At 37.7% G+C, this 21,915-nt stretch overlaps 2 protein-coding genes across 2 annotated transcripts in view; both read left to right on the top strand.

Moving 5' to 3' along the window:
* Positions 1-4,547, top strand: part of LOC107691068 (peroxisome biogenesis factor 10-like) — a 6,322-nt gene extending 1,775 nt beyond the window's left edge. The window contains exons 2-6 of the mRNA XM_016489551.1: positions 652-732; positions 830-1,215; positions 3,051-3,223; positions 4,060-4,192; positions 4,282-4,547. Of these exons, the coding sequence (XP_016345037.1) occupies positions 652-732; positions 830-1,215; positions 3,051-3,223; positions 4,060-4,192; positions 4,282-4,350 (842 nt within the window). The 3' untranslated portion in view covers positions 4,351-4,547. The remainder of the gene's footprint in view (positions 1-651; positions 733-829; positions 1,216-3,050; positions 3,224-4,059; positions 4,193-4,281) is intronic.
* A 4,799-nt stretch (positions 4,548-9,346) lies between these two features.
* LOC107691067 (uncharacterized) overlaps positions 9,347-21,915 on the top strand; it is a 21,076-nt gene continuing 8,507 nt past the window's right edge. The window contains 14 exon segments of the mRNA XM_074187012.1: positions 9,347-10,086; positions 10,088-10,241; positions 12,329-12,384; positions 12,648-12,864; positions 14,029-14,064; positions 14,147-14,151; positions 14,587-14,768; positions 14,912-15,098; positions 17,128-17,159; positions 17,225-17,281; positions 17,426-17,534; positions 17,632-17,803; positions 19,877-20,020; positions 20,517-20,674. Of these exon segments, the coding sequence (XP_074043113.1) occupies positions 9,347-10,086; positions 10,088-10,241; positions 12,329-12,384; positions 12,648-12,864; positions 14,029-14,064; positions 14,147-14,151; positions 14,587-14,768; positions 14,912-15,098; positions 17,128-17,159; positions 17,225-17,281; positions 17,426-17,534; positions 17,632-17,803; positions 19,877-20,020; positions 20,517-20,674 (2,249 nt within the window).

The following is a 21,915-nucleotide window of genomic DNA, read 5'->3' as shown; positions in this document are numbered from 1 at the left end:
TCCTGCTGATTACAGAACCAGCATTACTGACAAAGTGCGCATGACAATCGCATTCGATTAATCGTGAAGCCCTACTGTATACTATACTTAATGAAACTAAATAATAATAATGCTAATAATAACAATATGTAAATTAAAACCCTTTCCCCCTGTTTCACAGACAAGACTTAAGCCTAGTCCCAGACTAAAATGTAAGTCTGAGCTTTAATGTAAAGCTGAATTTTGTGACACTGAAGACTGGAGTAATGATGCTGAAAATTCAGCTTTACATCACAGGAATAAACTACGTTTTAAAGTATATTAGAATAGAAAAAAAATTATTTTAAATTGCAATAATATTTCACAATATTACAAAATAACAAAAGCACATAACAAATTACTAGAATTTAAACAAAAAATGTAAAAAATTTCAAATAAAAAACTAAAATGTAAAACTAACAGCTAATTCAAAATATATATATATATATTAAAAATACAATAATATATAAATAATTCAAATATAACACTGGTGCACAGTATACATATTACATACTACAAGAGTAGTATCCTATTCTGAATTTTTATTTAAAAAAAGGGAAAATCCTGTTTTCCATTATACATCCCCTTTAATGGAGTGGTTTGTTCAAAGATTTGTGTTTTTTTTTTCTTCAGGTTCCAGACGTTGGCTTCAGTGGAGAAAGGAAATTGAATTACTGTCTGATCTGACCTACTATGTCTTAACAACTTCATCTGGTGAGTTATTCACTGCAGCATTGCAGTACTGCTGATGTGTTCCTCATAATGAGCATTTGTTGAATTTGAGAGCCCTGTCTTGTTGTCTTTCATTTAGGATACCAGACGCTGGGCGAGGAGTATGTCAGCATCATCCAGGTGGACCCCAGCAAGAGAAGAATCCCCTCGCGGATGCGCAGAACCGCGCTCATCGTCTGCCACACAATTGTGCCTTATCTTTTGGACAAGGTCTTGATCTGCATTGAGAATGAGCTGGAAGCAGAAGCACCTCAGACGAGCAGAATGTGGAGGCCGTTATCACATGTGCGGCTGTGGATTCAGAGAGCAGTAGGGATGCTGACGGAGTCCCAGAGGAAAGCTCTGATTCCGCTCGTATTTGCCCTGCAGCAGGGTATCACACTGCTGTACAGACTACATGTGGCCCTCTTTTACATCACTGGAGCCTTTTACCATATTGGCAAAAGAGCTGCGTGTGTCAGTTATGTAAGTATTTTTTAGGGATGCACGATATTATCGGACTGTTATCGGAATCGGCCGATAATGGCTTTAAATGTAAATATCGGCATCGGCCCGATATGAAAAATCATGCCGATATTTTACCAGAATGGTGATTTGATTCACTATTTTTGGATCGCAGCATTTAATCTGAGAATGCAAGTACAGAATAACGTGTCCGGTGTGCGATACAGTTATTTACTTAGGGGGCGCTGTCGGCCTACTTGTAATAAAATGAAAAAAACATTACGCTTGTAAATTAAATAATTTTATATTTACAGATTTGTTCATTAATGTGTAATATGTTTTTTTTTTTTTTTGCGCCAAACGGATTATGAAATCTTAAATACAAGGAGCTCTAAAAGATTTTCAGGATTTTTAAAACTCCTTTGTTTTAGACCATCTACAAATGTTAAATCATCTACAAATGTTGCCACTGCATCTGTCTGAAAAAAAAAAAAGACAGCGATTGATTTATAGTTATTTTCAAAGCTTTCAATGTACTTTCAGTATTAAAGAACTCCGTTATTGTTTATTTAATTCTAACAAGTAGGTTTTCGTTAGAAACTAACCGAAATTAAAAATAATTTGTTTATAATCTCTGCACAGGAGAGACTTGGTGTTTCGCTTGGTTTCCAAACAAAAGGAAATATATCGGTATCGGCTATCGGCCAAAATGTGTTGAAAAATACTGGCATATTGCATATTGGCAAAAATCCAATATTATGCGTCCCTAGTATTTGTTCTTTAGCTATTATAAAATCCGTAATGTTGGAATAAGATCCTATATGTTGCATTGATAAATCACAGTAATGCAGCAGAGGATTTATGTTAAATTCTTTCTTTCTTAAATTCTAAAAAGTACTGTATGAGAGCAAAATACCATGGTACTTCAGTACACACTAAGGCACTAAATAATAACCATATTAATGTGTCATGGTGTTTACATTGTACTCCAATGTGCTTCACAGAATACTGTGGTATTACCATGGTAACATGTCCAAAACATGCTAATATCTTGGTACCTAGTCTTTAAGTGATTGATTGCTTTAAAAACACCCACTTTTCACCATATCATTGTAGCATTTGGTTCTGAGGCTTTTCTTCCCCATTCAACCAATTCCTGATCATTAAAATCAAGGCTCACTTTTTTTATTTTTCTTATTGAATATCCTGTTTTACTCTGAAATACACTACCATTCAAAAGTTTGGGAGTAAAATTATTTTTTCTTTTTAAAAAATTGTTTTTCAGACATTTATTTGATCGAAAAATTTATTTTTCAGACATTTATTTGATCGAAAAATACAATAATATGACCAATAATATTTGAAAATAATAAACAGTAATATTGTGAAATATTATTATAATTTTAAATAACTGATTTCTATGTAAATAGGTCTTAAACTAATTTATTCCTGTGATGTAAAGCTGAATTTTCAGCATCATTACTCCAGTCTTCAGTGTCACATGATCATTCAGAAATCATTCTAATATGCTGATTTGTTGCTCAAGACACATTTCTGATTATTATCAATGTTATAAATAGTTTCATATTTCGTTGGAAACGGTGATACCGTTTTTTTTTTACCAGAATTTTGGATAAATAGAAAGTTAAGTTAAGTTTATAAAGTTAAGTTAAACAGCATTTATTTGAAATATAAATCTTTTGTAATATTCTAAATGTCTTTACTATCACTATACATTTCTTTCAGGGAAGAAAAAATACTGACCCCCAAACTTTTGAACAGTATTGTACGTCACATTACTGAAATGTCAAAGGTGGATCTGTGTGAGCGTGTGAATGTGTTTGTGTTTTCTTTAGCTGAGAGTGGGAAATGTGGCTGGCGATGACCCGCGGATCAGTAACAGTTACCGTCTGCTGGGGGCTCTGTCTCTTCTGCAGCTGGGCATCACTCTCACACTGCAGTTTAACAACCTCAGGCAGAGACAGAGAGCTCGACATGAGTGGAAGCAGCACAGACACCTGCTCCCCAGGTAGCGCTCTATACAATCATGGCCTACATTTGACAAATGCTTTTCAGCTTTTTCATAAAACACTCTTTCAATAGAAAAAAGACCTGTATTGCCCTAAGGCTTGTTCCTTTTACTGCTGTTTCCCCCAATTTTTTGGTGGGTCATTGTCGTAATATAACTTTTTTTTTTTTTTGATGTATAAGTTTATATATATATACAGTGGGTACGGAAAGTATTCAGACCCCCTTAAATTTTTCACTCTTTGTTATATTGCAGCCATTTGCTAAAATAATTTAAGTTAATTTTTTTTCCTCATTAATGTACACACAAACCTAGGTGTCGTAAGATCATAATCAAGGTCAGTGTGGTGTAACCATAATAGCAGGATGCCATGACGAAATCCATAAATCAGAAATTATTTCACAGAGAGGACCCTCAATCACTGTGTGTCATCATAAGTAAATATTTAAAAAATATATATAAGATATTGCAACCTTTTTTTCCATTGTGGGCTAATTCAGGTTATCAAATGGTAAAAACCCAAACTTGAAAATGTAGTTTGAAGGTTATTTCTTTTACTTGATGGTTACATCACTTTTTCACATTTTTGAGTTATTAAAGCAAAAATTGTATAATTACTTATAGAAAAAAAATGTATAAATATGTTAAGAAGCAGAAAATATTAAACCAGAATGGATTTAGATATTGCATTTGGATGACTTGGCATGGAATATTAACCATTTTTTCCTTCATCTCAAACGTTCTTATTTGTCTTTTACCGTTTTTTTTTCTTCATTAGTTTTGTGGTTGTGGTTAGTTTTTGTGGTTGTTCAGGTATTCTCTGTTTTTCCTTTCAGTCATCAGGTCAGCCAGTCATCGTCTCGTTCCTCGCGCTGTGTCTTGTGTTTGGAGGAGCGCAGGAACACCAGCAGCACTCCCTGTGGTCATCTCTTCTGCTGGGAGTGCATTACTGAGTGGTGCAATACCAAGGCAAGACTTTTATATAACGTAATGCAGTGGTGTAAAGTTCAACATTACTGATGTCTGATCAGCCATTTTCTTTGTTGCTCTCATTATAGACTGAATGCCCACTGTGTCGAGAGAAATTCCAGCCTCACAGATTGGTTTTCCTGAGAAACTACAACTAGACCGTGGGATGATCAAGACTAAGAATATTTGACTCTGTTTGCATTAGTTTTTAACAATTGCATGATGTGCAAATGACTTTGTGTATTTTGTACAAAATACACAAAATAATACAAATTTCTTCCTGTAATTTAATTTGTTGAATATGCAGATTATTTAATGGCAATTGTAACATTCCTCAAATAAAATAAGACTAATATTTTTTACAGAACTTGGTGTTTGTATTGCTTCAAACAGTTTTTCATCCCTTTCATCACGCATGAAACTCATCATAAAGATGAGACAATCTACTGAAAACAAATTGGGTGTGTCATTGTTCGATGACACAACTTCGAACTGCATCCTCTAGGGGTCGCTATGGGGAACGCCTTCAGTGTGACCGGTGTCTGAAGCATACATCTAAAAACGACAATAACATTGGCCCACGACAGCCTATGACGTCATTACCCTGCGCGATCACAGTATAAAAGGGCGCCAGGATAACACGTCATCCTCTTCTTCAGCTTCACTGACCGTTTGTTTATGTTAGTGTTAAGCTAAACACGACTAGGAGTGCATGTTCTCTCGCCAGAGGCTTTGCTCTGATACCCGCAGTTTCACACGGCTCGCGTGCTGTGTGTGTGTGTGTGATGAAGAGCAAGCGCGTTCAGCTCTCGAGGGAGTTGGATGCGCTCTGCATTCATTGCTTATTTCTTGTGAGGGATAAGCATGAATTGAACGCACTCGTCTCACGAGGAGACGGCTTGTGCTCATCGTGATGCATTCGCGGTAGTACTGAGGGGGAGGTGAGTACTTCATCATTTACCTGAGTTGGTAGATAGTGTTTGCATGAGTGCGTTCGCCTCTCGCAGGATTAGCGGCGCATTCGCGGCAGCAGTTTCCATTCTCGCTTGATTTCTGAGGTAATCTAGTGTTTGGGCAGGAGCTGAATGCATGCTGCACGTTGCGGCCATGGTGAGAACATGGAAAGGACCTGATGGGAAATTTCTCCCTATCAGTAATTTCCTTTTGTTTATAGGAAGTGTATAGTGTGGATATGACTGCAGTTGTTGGACAGATGATTTATATCATGTCCTTCTCAGATAACCACATTATACTGCACTCCGGCTTGAAGTTAACCCTTCTTGCCCCACGTATGATGAGCTGCTTGAGGTTATGGATCGCGCACACCTCAAGGCTGCCTCGCTGAGCGTTTTCTTTCTAGCCATAGCCCTCCAGCTCAGGTGAGCCTTCCATTCCTTCCCGATCTTCATGTGGAGATCGAGAAGGCTTGGAAAAATCCATTCTCGTCCCGCATCCACAGATTCCAGCATACTAGTTATGCCAACATCGAAGGGATGCGTGAGAATGGAAAGATGCCCCCTGTTGAAGAGACGCTGGCCTGCTATCTCTCTATGGGGGAGACATCTTCTCTTAAGGCTCACTCCCTGCCATCCAAACCCCTTCAGGATGCATCTCGTTTGAATGGCAGGGCATATGCGGCAGCAGGTCAGGCTGCAGCCTCGTTGCACACTATGGCGCAAATCCATGGCGGCCATGGTGGTTACAGAGAGACATCTGTGGGTGAGTCTGGTGGATACTGGGTCGAAAGAGAAGGCCTTTCTTCTTGATGTGCCGGTTTCCCCTTCTGAGCTTTGCGCCACTTCCGTCGAGACAGTGATCGTGAAGTTTAAGGAGGCCAAGACACGCTCGGCTGCCTTTAAATCCTTCATTCCATAAAGGTCCAGGCTTCGGACTTTCCGAAGGGGATAATGTCACTGACAGCCGTCAAGACGTCCTTTGGGGCAACTCCCATGGCTATGGTAAAGTTGGTACTTAGTGCTCGCCGTGGGTTTCTGGCATGCACTCCCCTCAGCATGGTGGCGTGGTTGTACCGTTCCCCATAGTGACCCCTAGAGGACGCAGTTCGAAGTTCCCTCAGAAGGGAATGTCTCAGGTTACGTATGTAACCGCCCGCTTCCACGGCAAGTCAAGCCTCGCCATGGCGCGATCCATAACCTCAAGCAGCTCATCATATGCAGGGCAGGAGGATTTTTAATTTTTTGGTTAACTTCAAGCCGGAGTGCAGTATAATGTGGTTATCTGAGAAGGACATGATATAAATCATCTGTCCAACAACTGCAGACAGATCCACACTATACACTTCCTATATAAACAAAAGGAAGTTACTGATAGGGAGAAATTTCCCATCAGGTCCTTTCCATGTTGTCACCGCGACCGCAACGCACAGCATGCATTCAACTCCCATGCGAGCTAAACACGCTCCACTCAAACACTAGATTACATCGGAAATCAAGCGAGAATGGAAACCGCTGCCGCAAATGCGTCGCTATTACCGCGAGAGGCAAACGCACTCATGCAAACGCTATCTACAAACTCGGGTAAATGGTGAAGTACTCACCTCCCCCTCAGTAGTCCCGCAAATGCATCACGATGAGCATAAGCCGTCTCCTCGTGAGATGAGCGCATTCAATTCATGCTTATCCCTCACAAGAAATAAGCAACGAATGCAGAGCGCATCCAGCTCCCTCAAGAGCTGAATGCACATGCTCTTCACCACACACATACTGCAGAATCAGTCGACGTTTCTGATCGACTACAAGCTCAACACAGTCATATTACATACATATATTTGACACTACATTAGTAAGTGTCACAGGTTCGGTAGGTCACAGGTCTGTCAAACACCGAGAGGCTCCTGTCTCTCAGAATCCATTAGACAGAACACACACATACATGTGCTGGTCTTCACGTTTAATGCTGCTAACATCAGCCAAAAAATATATGATCATTAGACAGAACAAAACTCAACCTGAATTGAGTCTCATGATTCAAATCAAAACTCATGATTCACACGCGAGCCGTGTGAAGCTGCAGGTATCAGAGCAAAGCCTCTGGCGAGAGAACATGCACTCCTGTCGTGCTTAGTTTAACACTAACATAAACAAACGGTCAGTGAAGACGAAGAAGAGGATGACTTGTTATCCCAGCGCCTTTTTATACTGTGATCGCACAGGGTAATGACGTCATATGTTGTCGCCTGCCAATGTTATTGTCGTTTTTAGATGTATGCTTCAGACACCGGTCATGCTGAAGGCATTCCCCATAGCTACCCCTAAAGGATGCAGTGTCTCGTAACAAGTCATCCGCTTCTTCGTCTGAAGCTTGCGTCCGAAGCATGGCAAGGAAACTAGAGGACACAGTGTCTCGTTCCCTTCTCAGGGAACCATGGTTACATGCGTAACCTGAGACTTTTTTTGTGTGTTTGTTTTTTTTTTTTTTTTTAATAAAAACTTTAATCTGTGTACCGTACATTGTTGCAGTTTGATGAATGGTGGGTTGTTACTTTTCTTAACAAGTGAAAAGTCCTGTTGGCTTAAATTTGAAGGAGTCTAGAGACAAGAATATGATAGAAACTTGAGAATGGACTTGGATTTGGGCCAGTTAGCAACCATTCAGACCAGCTCTTGCAATGAACTAACAACTAGTTGTGTCCCAATTCAGGGGTTGCATATTAGAGGGACGCCTTTGAAGTCTGCAAAGGTCGAACCGAGTTTTGTTAAATAGGCCGGTCTAGCCTATGGAGGACTCTTGTTGTGGCAGTAATGTTTATTCTGGATTTTTTTAATTTTTTAAATATTCTATATTTTTAAAATATAGTGATATTCAACTGTCTAAAAGCAAAACATGGGTCACAGCCTGTCTATATATGTTCACCTAGCTCCATAAAAACTATATCTATAAAATTGCTTCTCAGAAAGATGTCAGCATTTTAACTGCTTTAAAAAGGGTATATTTTTAACATTATTATTAGCTATCCGATTAAGTTGAAATCTAATACTAACATTTAAAAGTGTAATCTAGCATTTTTCTTAAGAAAAAAAATTCTGTCATCAGCGGCATGCAATGCATCTTGGGATAGTCTGGGCTTGGTAACCATCCACAGCCCTCAGTCAGGGTTGCACCATATTTAATTTTTGACAGGAATGAAAACAAGGTTGTGAGGGATACAAGTACAGTGCGTTCAATGGATTGAGCTGTTGTTTAACAACATACTGATAGTTCAGCTGGCAAAACATCTTTCTGGAAAAAAAAAGAAAAAAAAAACTTTCAGTAGACAAGAACTCCATAAAACTTTTTTGAAAGTTGTGAGTTGTGAAAATGACATGATTTAGGATCTTTAGACAGTGTGTGCCATTGTAAAGACTGCAAGCCTTGTTTTAGTCCCCATTAAATTCAATAGGGTGTCTAACCTGATTAAGATGGTCTTTGAATTGTGGAGGAGTATTTTGCATGGGCAAACACTACTCATGTTTTCTTCAGATTATTATTATTACTATGTTTTTAGTTTTAAAAGGTTGTCTGACAGCTTAGACTGAACTAGTTTAAAGGCTGCTCCCAGCAGGTTGGTTGTACAGTAATCTGGTTGTAATCTTCTTAGCTCACACAACTTGCGCTCTGCAGTTTGAAGGTTTCATCCACATTTTATACAGATCCTTAACTGAAGATGACAAAATGGAGGCATTCGCAAATATATCATGCTGCCCCTGAGGGTGAGTGATTTTTGTAAATACTGTACAGCTGTAGCCTAATGATCATCATTATTGCCACTCCATTATCCAAATGTAGGAATATAAATGTTTTATCAGGTGACATTTAAATAATTAGATGTTTAATTGAATTGTTTGCAGTGGATAATTGGGTGTTTTTCAATGCATGGTTATGCCTGAATATTTCATTAAGTTGATGGAATGAGACCTTGTTTTTTTTGTTTGTTAAATGATACCTTAGCAGGTTTGTATTGAGATGGCAAAATATGAATAACAAGCAACATGCTGTTGCCTGAGGAAAACACAGATGAGTCTCCATATGCTCCAAAAACCAGTACAACCTCATACAAGAGCACCCCGCTGAGCAGACTTCCCTGCATGCTCGCGTTTGTTTCTGAGCCCTTCGTTCAGAAAAACAGACTGCACTTTTGATCTTCCTCACCACACCATGTGGAACAAGAACATTTATTTGGCTTCAGACACTGCAAGTAGCTCAACAAATGCCAAGAGAGATGCGAGACCAAGTGATGCTACAGCCCTCAGATGTTGTAATACGGCAGCCAAGCGCAAGTGTGTGCAATGGAAAACCCCAGAGAGGGATTTTACTGAGCCTTCCTCATTATCCGCAATTTCAAAGAAAGACATTCAGCCGACCTGCTTTAATTCTGCAGACATCGCTTATAAACCCCATAAGGAAGCACTCGCTTTTCAAAGGCTAGATGAAAGGCTTTCGTCCTCTACCTTTCATGAGCTTCTCGAGTCCTCGTGGAAGTCTGCAAACTTGCATTGCTCGATCCTACACTTCAACACAACTGAACATGCAGTCTGTTTTGTGGAGTGTCAGACGCCCAACTTATCTGTATCCACCTCAGCGGTTTCCTCTCGCACTATACCTGTTGTCTCTGAAGGCGAACGGCACAGTAGCTATACAAGACAACCAAGAAGTGAGCAGTTTCAGTGCTGTGACACAAGATTGGGCTCTAGTTACATCCCTAGAGTTTCTATACACAGCAAATCATCAAACGAATCTGGGGGAAATGAAGATTTTGTCAGAAAGACGAGGCCTGATGGCAACAAACTGGCTTTTGATAGGCCTACAGAGATTTACACTCATAACAGTCTTGAAATGCAGGAGGAATTGAGTCAAATTCACCCACTGGTGATTCAGAGAGAGGATGTACAGAAACGTGCAAACAACCCAAAGAGTTTCTCTTCGAGAAACATGCAAATCTCTTCCAGGACAGGCAGGAAGTAGAAATGAACGAGTGTGCATTGACGGGCAATACCTCACATCTCCTCAACTACACTCACCAACTCTGAAGTGTAAAGCCACGGAAGCTCAGGTATGTTGACGTCCAAAATCCCATCCGAAATGAAGCATTTCTATCATTATCTGGAACCAAATGGGAATTTCCTTAAGAATTTCAGCATAAGAAAACAAAATAAACACTAGACTGTTTAAAGAAGTTTCTAACAGACATATAATGATTAATGGTGATAGAACAAAGATTTAATACTCGTATAAACCACTGTGCTATTTCCTTTAGTTCTCCACTAAGACATTATTATAATATACTTAAAATACATTTATTTCATACTGAGTATAGTTCAAATCTATTAACATGTTCTCTGACTTATAGCTCGAGACTTACTGAAATAAACATTTTAATTAAACTTTATTGGGCGTACTACTTTTGCACAATGCACATTTCTTAATATTATGCCTAAAATGTGTTTTGATGTCACTATTGATGAGGATTGTATGATCTTTGAACAATATCAGTCTTTAAATGCAAGATGTTTAAAGTGTACCTAAAGTACAATGAAATATACTTCAGTATATGTTTAGTTGGACTTCAGCATTACTTCCGCACAATTAAAGTGCATTAAGTACAAGTTAGCTGTTCCAATTTAGCAGACTGTAAGAATACCAGTTTAGTATGCCAAAAGTACTATTGCAGGGTATTTTTATGAAGCACATAAATATATAAATGTATTTGTAGTATACTTAGCATGAAATAAATGTATTTCAAATACATTTTAGTACAATTATTTTTTACTAGGAAAACTATCCAGTTGGACTGGAAAAAAATCGAATTAGAATCCAAAATAGAGATAAAGTATGATCTTGTTAGATTAAGACACGGTCACATTGGCGAAACTCTAGCAAATTAAATTTCTCATGCAAAGAAGGTCTGGTGTACAAGAGTATCTGATAAAGTTGAAAAAGATCAATTTGGACTGCAAGAATCAAATACATACAAAACGTGCAGTTGATTTTATTTGATTATTATGGTGTGATCACATTAGAAAAATTTTAAATATATATTTTATATTTATTTATGAAATAATTTCACTGAATCAAATTAGATCAGGCTTTTATTATTATTATTATTATTATTATTATTATTATAGAATGGTCACATTAGAAAATCATTTGTGTCATTTTCAACCTAGGCTCATTGGAAAAATGGAGCTTTACCTACATTTTTACAAATCTCCAAAAACACTTAAATTCACCAGTTTCTAACTGAAATTAACACTTGGGGCAGCAGGGGCAGTTGTTAAAGACAACAAAAACCTATATTCACACAAATGATGACAACATGGCAGATTATTAATTAATACTTATTTTCATGTGGTTCCTTGCACAATGCTGTCTGTGTACATTTTGAACTTGCAGTAACTCTATAGCTTTTCTGACGTAGTAAACTACGTTTTGCATAACTATCGTTTTGCATAAATGTCGCCACACGCACGGAATTCCAATGAGCCTAATCTCCTATCACATGGATTTCTATTAAAGGGGTCATAGGATGCTACATGCACTTTTACAAGTAGTTTGAACTGAAATGTGTGTTGGAAGTGTGTGTACACAAACACCCTATAATGATAAAAATCCACCCAGTGTTTTTTTTTAAATCTGGTTAAATGTTTTCCCCTTTCTCAAATCGAGCCGATCTCAGATGCCTGTCTGTGTGATGTCACACAGACAGGCCCCTCCCACGATAGTTTGATTGACAGTAGCATTTCAGCACAGACTGGACTGGTGTCTTACCTTAGCTCCACCCTGAGTGAGCTGTCATCAGTCCGCCATTGTTTCACCGCCGGAGCAGATGTAGACGAGAATGACTCCTGAACTTTTCATTAAGACCCCAAAGAATCATATCAACTTGTGGAAAATGGGCATCCTATGACCCCTTTAAGAAGATTGCATTTTTTCCCCAGAGGAATTTCGCCATACAAAAGGTGCAACCACACCTTTTGAAGATTCTTATTGGATTCCATTAGGATTGGTTATATAAGGAAACCTCTTCACACAATTCCAGATTTTTTTGAATAGGGTGTTTTGAAGGGATAATATATTTACATTTAATTTGAGGAAGCTTTACTGAACACATTTTTAACATATTTCTTGTTTTAAAAAAAGCTTTATGTGGCACCAGAGACTCATGATGACTTTGATGAAAAGAAAATAGAAGAAAGGTAAAGAAAATATAAGATCTGTGTCAAGTTGCAGTGCCTTGTGAAAGCGTAATAACTGTTCTGACAGAGCTGCTATCACAATAATTATCTAACTTGTTGTGACATGTACCTGTAATTCTGGGCTCAGCCTAACAGGTAAAATTAAAAGCTTTTCAGAACCCATGTACTGTGTTTGGATTGAGATGGCTTATCTAGAGATCGAAATACTTCCTGCTAACGTAACTTTAATGGTTTATTTAATTGTCACTGTGTGTTATATGCAGGTGTGAGGATCTGGACAGGTTTCGTCTGCAGTTGCGCTGTCTGAGGATGTGGTCCAATAGACTCAGGTTCCTCTCTCAAGCCCGCTGTAATGACAGGAGACGGGCTCTAAGCAAAGCTCTGTATGCTCTGAGATGGGCCGTCAACATGCATCGTGCTCAAACTGATGCAGTGGAGAGGAGGAGAAGTGCTTTTCTGCTCTGTCACAGTTTTTACCAGGTGGGAAGTGTGTGAACACTATAGAGAACTGTATCTGCCTAATTCTCAACAGGGCCATTTGCGTCCCCATGACACTGCAAAAAAATATATATATTCTTACTTAGTGTTTTTGTCTTGTTTTCCATTTTAAATATCTAAGCATTCTTAAATTAAGATAAATTTACCTGAGAAGCAAAACAAAGATATTAAGTCTTGTTTTCTGGAAAAAAAAAAAAAACATCAGAATTTTGTTTGTTTTTGCTTAACACAAGAAAAACATATTTGCCGATGGGATAAGAAAAATAATCTTAATTGAAAATTTATTAAATTTTCTTACCCCATTGGCAGATGTTTTTTCTTGTTTTAAGCAAAAACTAACAACATTTTGATTTTATTTATTTTAATTTTATTTTTTTATTTTTGAAAACAAGACTTAATATCTTGTCATTTTTCTTATCAGGTAAATTTACCCTGATTTAAAATAATTTTTTTTTTTTTCTTCGGTGGACTTACTACTGATATTACTAATAAGAAATACTTATAACTTACACTTACCTTGAATCATCTTTGGGCGCGCGCACGGCATCCGGTGCGTGAGGTGTGATCAGTCGTATAATGCATGGCAATGGTAACAAAATCTATGAGAGTAAAAAAAACATGTAACACGTAATCTTTTAGTTTTAAGTCGGATAAGTGCAAGTAAGTACCATTTTGATTAGCCGTCGTACCTACAATGTTTGTGCACTGTGTAAACAATGAGTGACATATACGCGCGAGAGATCACTTCCGGCGCTTGCATAAACTACACCAGAGCGTGTACACACCTCACACACCGGATGCCGTGCGTGCGCCCAAAGACAGTTGGACATAGTGGTGTATTAGAGGTAAAAAATGATATAAATACTGTTCGGTTTCTCGCACAAACCAATCGTTTCGTGTCTTAGGACATCAATGTGTCGTCACGAGCCGAAGGGTTTAATTTGGATTTGTCTGTGCATGTTTTTTTTACTCTCATAGATTTTGTTACCATTGCCATGCATTATACGAATGATAGACTGCAACGGTTGGAGTTAAAAATCATCATATGTGTTCTACTGAAGAAACAAAGTCACCTACATCTTGGATGCCCTGGGGGTAAGCAGATAAACATCAAATTTTAATTTTTGGGTGAACTATCCCTTTAAGGGTACCACGCCAGTGAAAGCTGTTGCACCTGTAAAGGTACAGATTTTTTTTTTCTTCTTCTGAGAGTTAATGGTTTCTATGATCTACTTAGTCTTATGATGTTTTTTGGGAAACACAGCCATGGTGAGTTTGAATTTGTAGACAGAGCATCTTTAGAGGTTGGGCTCATTTGACTTGGGCAATCAGGCAAACACCTAGAACACACCACCAAGCACATATTAAAGCCGAAACTGCACTCTCAGAAAAAAAGGTACAAAAGTTGTCACTGGGGCGGTACCTTTTCAAAAGGCACACCTTTGTACCTAAACAGTCCATATTGGTAACTTAAAGGTACATATTAGTACCTAAAGTGTACATATTAGTACCTAAAAGGTACAAAAGTGTGCCTTTTGAAAAGGTATCGCCCCAGACAGCTTTTGTACCTTTTTTTCTGAGAGTGTGTCCAGAATACCCTAGTAACTGCATAACAAGTCTATAGCAACCCCCCAGAGCACCCTAAGATTGTGGAGGTGATTTTAGTACAGACAAGTGGTTCAAAAATCTAGTTTTTAGGTGAAGGTGTCAAAGCAAATTGGAGTTTACCAGTAGAATGCAGTACAAATGCTACCACATTATTTGTTTCCTGTACACTTCTCTGTACAGACACACCCTGCACTCCTGGCATTGCTACGTTCAGAAGAAAAAGCTAACACGTTTGAGCACCAGAGCACAATGGATGCTTTCCAGATGGATGTTAGCAGGTAGGTGAGGAATGACTGACAGAGTTCAGTAAGAGCCCCTGACACTGACAGCACTGCGCCCGAGGTCTTTCCACAGCGGATGTGAGGGTGAGTCTGCTGAGCTGAGAGGCTGGAAGTGATGGCTGCTGTTGAAATCTGTGCAGCAACCTTCAGGAAGTGGAGAGATGTCTCAGACAGGACGCAGGACACGAGGAGATGTCTGGAGAGAGTGCGCCTCCTGCAGGAGAAGGGTAGAATGCAGGCTGCGTTTGCCGTTTAGTGTCAAAGCGCTGGGGTGAGGAAGGAGTTAAGGAGAATCTGGGAGAAATCACAGAGAGCTCAACTCTCATGGCAAGTCAGCTTGTTTTCCTGTGCTTCATTTGCATTGTGACTGTTACACTCGAATGAGATATTCAAAAACTGGCACTTTATACAAATAAAGTACAAAAACTTTTTTCAAATGATGTCAATTATTTATTTATTTTTTTTTCAAAAAGCATTAGTGAAAATGGTGTTCATCAACATCAGAAGGTTGAACTAAACATATGTTGCTATGTTGTTTTATATTCATGTTAAATGAGGTCTGAAATGTTTTCGAATACTGTAACCCAAACTTGACATAAATAAAATAAAATTATTGAAGGGGGAAAGAAAAAAGACTTTTTTTGAATTTATGATAGGGAGGAAATCATGTGTTAACAGTTGCACACAGCTAAATGTTACATTTGCAGTCATTTAAATAATTATTCAGCCTTGTGTTTTATGATAACCTTGAACTGTTTACTGATCCAAAATCCAAAGCACTTGCAAAATCTTACAAAGGAGTAATTTCTTATGGCTTGTTCACTGAGTTTGCAGTTCTTGTACTGATGTGAACCACACATCTCCCCTGTATTCTCCTAAAGCATTTATTTATTATTAATGTTAATAATCATTCATTACATGATTACCTAGATATTATTGAGTTTTACCTTGTATGCATTTGTAACTGAAGTGTGAATTTGACTTGATATGCATAAACAATTTTTTAATTTTGTTTAATGACCAGGTTTAATATTTTAACCTGTTTAATGACCAGGTTGTCCTGTAAAATTTATAATAATGTAATCTTAACAAGACACAAGTTCTCAGAGTGGAGAATGAAGCTGTAATAATTCTGACACATTTTTATACCCTATAAGTCTTAATGAGCCATGTGATGTATTGATTGATTGCTGTAACGAAGAATCAGTTTAGCAATGCTTTTATAAAATCTTGCCTTGTTCTTGCGTGCCTCTAAAGTGTTACATTAATAACAGCTGATATAACTGCATCCTTCTTGCATCAGAGCACTTGATATTGAAGTTGAGCCGTTGTGCACTATTTATGCATGCATGTTTGGTCTCTCTTATAATATAAAATTATATTTCTGTATAATACTGCAGTTCATATATGTGACCCTGGACCACAAAACCAGTCATAAGGGTCAATATTTTTAAAAGTGAGATTTATACATCATCTGAAAGCTGAATAAATAATCTTTCCATTGATGTATGGATTGTTAGTATAGGACAATATTTGGCCGAGATACAACTAATTGAACATCTGGAATCTCAGGGTGCAGAAAAATCGAAATATTGAGAAAATCACCTTTTTTTAGCATCAGTGTCACATGATTCTTCATAAATCATTCTAATAAGCTGATTTGCTATTATTATTATTATTATTATTATTATTATTATTATTATTGTCAGTTTTACTATTATTAAAAACAGTTGTGCTGCTTAATATTTTTGTGGAAACCATGATACTTTTTTTCAGGATACTTTGATGGTGTTTGTCAGTGGGGAAGTCGTGGCCTAATGGTTAGAGAGTCGGACTCGTAACCCAAAGGTTGTGAGTTCGAGTCTCGTACCGGCAGGGATTGTAGGTGGGGGGAGTGAATGTACAGCGCTCTCTCCCACCTTCAATACCACGACTGAGGTGCCCTCGAGCAAGGCACCGAACCCCCAACTGCTCCCCGGGCACTGCAGCATAAATGGCTGCCCACTGCTCCGGGTGTGTGTTCACGGTGTGTGTGTGTTCACTGCTGTGTGTGTGCACTTTGGATGGGTTAAATGCAGAGCACTAATTCCGAGTATGGGTCACCATACTTGGCCACATGTCACATCACTCACTCATGAACAGAAAGTTCAAAAGTACAGAATTCATTAGAAACTAAAATATTTTGTGATCTTTTTTGTCAGAATTATTTAGAGAAATCACTTATCAATTTAATGCATCCTTGCTGAATGAAAATATTAATTTATAAAAAAAGAAACTTTTGAGCACTCTGTGGTTGCACACTGTGTGGTTGCTGAAGTGTTTGATGCTGCGCCACTGATTCTCTGTGTTTTGTCAGGTGTTTGTCAGCGTGGAGAGCACTGGTTCAGCGTAGTGCGTTACTGGCATCAGAGAAAGGCGCTGGCACTCAAGACGTGCTTACAGCACTGGAGCAGATCTCGACAGCTGCACGCTCTTCACAAGCATTTCCTCATCCAGCAGTTTCATTCAAGGTTAGATTCCTTCATGAGTGTGATTACTGTATTTACTCCAGTCTTCAGTGTCACATGATGAAGAGTGTACCTAATATGTACATTTGCTGCTCAAGAAAGATTTCTGATTATTATCACTCTGTCTTGTGGGCCGTATGATGGAAGTGTTGAAATGGAAAACAGGTATTTCAGCAGAAGGACTATCCGCCAGGCTCCTGCTCCACAACACTCTTCATAAGTGGACAGAGATATTAGAGAAACACCAGTTGGCAAAGTGTGATGACCTCCTCTTCCTCTCTTTCTTTGTAACCATATTTCTCTCTGTGTCAGGTCTTTGCTCAGCTCTTACATTTCTCATTGAGATCTCACAGATCAGCTCATGATAGAGCAGTTCAGAGGGCTGTTCTTCTGGAGTGGGACAGACAGACTCAGGCTGGTTTCTCTGATGGAGTTCTGCTCTTCACAGACAGACTGGCTCGTCTTCATCCATCCTCCTCTGCCTCGTACTGCTCAGATCCCCTGATGTCCACCGCTGCGCCACAGGTACAAGACTCAGTTCTAGCTAGCTAGACCAGGACTATAGTTCTTAAATCAGTTTTCAGGTCTTTAAAGGACCACAATACTGCTAATATTGTGGTATTGTTAACACAGTAAGGGATTGATTTGATTGTCCAATTGTCAGCTTTTAAGGTGAGTAATTCCTGAGTAATATACTGTATTACAATTAGAAAAGAATAGTTTGGAGGACGTGTATTGACACACAGAGAGCAGCACTGCACTGCCCTCTACAGGCTGCAGAAACACAGCACAGCCGCATGCCATGAATGCAGAGCTCTGCTGTAATTTAGCAGGTTGGCTGCATAAAACAAAAATTAATTTGAATTTTACATGAATTTTAAAACAAAGTTTAAATTGAAGACTATCTTTATCTATCTATCTATCTATCTATCTATCTATCTATCTATCTATCTATCTGGGTTTTGCTTTTTGGCATTCATTCATTCATATCATATATCATATAATATCAGTGGCTTGCTATTTTCCAGTAAAGCTATCTAATTTCCTTAAAAACTTTTTATGTAGTACAGTTTTTACACAATCGCTAGGACACATTTCTCAACACTTAGGTCACCTTTTCAAAACTCTTCACACAGTTCTCCTAATCATCTTTCAAAATGCACTAAAACTACCAAAACACTTCATTAATGTCTCAAATCAAGTAATTCTTACACAACACTAGCAAAGGTTTTCACCAAACAAACACACTTTATCACTCGTAACACAACAACCTGGAAAAAACCCCCACTAACAACAGGTAGCATTCATAGCAAAAATTATTTACAAAACAAGAATGATACTCTCTCTACTGTTTATAATTCACTGCAGTATATATTACATGGTCCATGTTTACATTACAGTACAAAATGATTCCTAAGTTTTCCCCTTTTGTCTAAAACTTGTGAAGATGTTCAGCTACATGCAACTGCTTTCTATATGATATTACTGTAGAAATGTTGCAAATGTCTGTCTTAGGTTTTGAACTTAAGTTTAACGGTTTTGAAAACAGTATGTAAACATGTGCAGATTGGCTTGTATGGTACAGAAAGTTTTGATGGTGTTTGTGTCGAAGTGAGAAAAGAATTCATGTAATTTGACAAATGTCGTCAATGAATGCATTTTGTGCCAAAGCAGCGATAAATGATCCACAGTTTAGCCCACATAGACTGATGTTGTGCTCGCTGTGTGAAGAGTTTTGAAAAAGTGACCTAAGTATTGAGAAATGTGTCCTAGCGATTGTAAAAAAAAAACTGTAACAAGCATCAAATGGAACCTTATTGTAACCTTATTACCTTTTTTTGCATGACTCTTGTTAAATGTCATATTCTTTGTTATATCTTGAGTACTGATGCTTTCCACTAAGTTGTTAATCTAGGATCCCATAATAAGTCTTGAGTAAATCATTTAGTTTTGCACATTATATTAGACAAATTAACTATAATGAACAGGTTATAGCTTACAAACCCTTCCTATTTGAAGTGGCGAATGTGAAGTTGTGGTGATTGTGTCTGATATCCTGGCTTTGCAAATTGTGCATCCAGCAAATGTCTTTTATGAGAATAGTCGATTTTAAAGTATTTATATCCAAAAGAAACAAAAAAAAAAAGATTCTCTTCTCTCCAAAAGATTCTATCATTTCTTTTAAAAAAATAATCTGATTACAGTTGTTAGAAAGTCACTTTCGAGTCACGCAGCTCAAGTCAAGTCTAGAGTCATTGGATTTTGAGTCAAAGTCCAGTTATTTTCTTCAGTGAATCAAGCAAGTCACAAGTCCTTAAATTTGTGATTTGAGTCAAGTCAAGTCCAATCGAGTGCCCCACCTCTGGAATATAGCATATGAGTCATATGGCCTACTTTTATCCATTTTTTTTTTTTTTTTGAAGCTTAACAGCTCAGTTTACATCCATTATGTTGTATCTGTATCATACAATGATATGAAAAATGTTGTGCTGAAGAGAGAAAGTCATATGGGTCTGGAACAGATCATTTTGTTGTTTGAGGGACTCAAGGACAAGGTTATTTATTTATGTATGTGCTTCTTTATTTATTTTGATACAGGAGAGAAAGGTGCTCTTTCAGTCAGTCATTCAGTGGAAACAAATGGTTTGGCAGAGACACAAGAAACATATGTTGGAGCAGCAAGCGGCAGTTACTCATGACAGCAGTCTACTCAGACGCTGCTTCACTGCATGGACCAGACTGGTAAATATGGACAGCAGATGTTATGATTTTGCCTTAGTTACACTAAACATGTCAACATGTTTAGAGAAGCTTCATTAGCATTATGCTTGTTATTTTTCTCCCTTGTGCATTTAAAGCAGTGGTTCTCAACCTTTTTGACTCCAATACCCACCACTATCCACAGCAATATTAAAAGGCCTGCAATTCTAGTTTTCAAAAACTATTTTAATCTATGGGCACTCCTAGATTCTATAACTTAAAAAAGTAACTAAAATCATTACATTTTAGGATTACAGAAGGCTGGGAATGTGTTTTAAGGTAAAGGGGTCCATACCCTTTTTACTTTCTTAATACGCATTCCTAATGTTATTCATCAGTTCACAAATCAAGTCAAGTTAAGGCAAGTCAGTTCAGTTGATGGCCTTCAGTTTTCTATGTAGGTGTAGTAGGTATGTGGTGAGCTTTGACTTGTAGCTTGTATCTGAGATCTTCTTCTGTCTGGATGTGTGTGTTTTAGGCTGTTGGGCCGCACTGTGAGCAGTAGAAGTGTGCTGTTGAACGGATGAAGAGCAGAACAGAGAGACACAGACTGAAAGTGAGCTTTTCCATGTGGGTTACGTGTGTCCGCCAGCAGCAGACCGCCAGAGCCATTTATAATCACACACGACAGAACAGGTACACCTCATATCTGTGACAGCCTGAAGAGCACTGGCGGATATTTTATGGTGGATATCAGATACCATGTTTTAAAGCTGTCATGGTTCATTTAGGCAACACTGTCTGCACCAAACAGAGCTGCAAGTCATCTGAAACAAGTCATTTTTTTGCATTTCTGGTTAGTGTTGCTGATATTGCGGATACATCAATATATCAGTCAGAACAATTAATCATATAATATTTGTATCAACAACTGTGCCTTCAGAAGTGTCATCTTGTGTAATTAAATATAAAATCATTTTATAAAATAAAATAAAAATATATTTTTTATTGTAAATTCGGAGTAGATAAAACAAGCAGGGTTATTATTGTTAACTAAAAGTAAAACCATAAAAACATTTCATTACGTGAAATGAAATAAATATTAACTGGAAAAAATAATAAAATAAAATAACATTTTTATTTCTGCTAATTGCCATTGCAACATTTCCCATTTACATTTAGTTTAAGTGCTAAAATAGCTAAAGCTAACTAAAACTGAATAAAAACTAGATATATAGACAAATATATAGACAAAAAACAGAGAATACAATAATAAAATCTAATTCAAAATATTAACAAAAACTATAATAGTGTATCAGTTATACTAATATAACAATTGAAATCAAGTCTTCATTATATAAGTACTTTTTATTTCATTTGCTGTCATTAAATTAGATTTTCTGTGTATATCACTATTACATTGGCCAAACTACAATCAACATTGGTCACTGAAATGGTCAACCACTTTTTTTAACCATACATGATATATTTTTCTTTGTTTTATTCAACTGCAACATGGAACATGTGATGTAAAACTCAATGTTATGTTTATGTTAATGATGTGTGTGTGTGTGTGTGTGTGTGTGCATGCGCGTTTTTGTGACAAATGAGGACATAAATGTGTATAATGACAAAGGTATGACATAGGTATTACAAGGAGAAGGTGACTTTTCAGGACATTACCCCATGTCCCCACTTTTCAAAACGCTTATAAATCACCCAGAATGGAGTGTATTGAAAATCTGAAATAGCACAAAGTTTCCTGTGAGGGGTAGGTTTAGGGGTAGGGTTGGTGTAGGGCAATAGAATATACGGTCTGTACAGTAGAAAAACCATTACGCCTATGGGATGTCCCCACTTTTCACAAAAACAAACCTGTGTGTGTGTGTGTGTGTGTGTGTGTGTGATGTGGCGGCTTGAAGCATTTGTTGGGGGGA

The sequence above is a fragment of the Sinocyclocheilus anshuiensis genome, unplaced genomic scaffold (genome assembly GCF_001515605.1).
Source record: "Sinocyclocheilus anshuiensis isolate Anshui unplaced genomic scaffold, SAMN03320099.WGS_v1.1 scaffold158, whole genome shotgun sequence".
NCBI lineage: Eukaryota > Metazoa > Chordata > Actinopteri > Cypriniformes > Cyprinidae > Sinocyclocheilus > Sinocyclocheilus anshuiensis.
The sequence above is the reverse complement of the archived record's forward strand: the minus strand, read 5'-3'. Positions and strand labels throughout refer to the sequence as shown.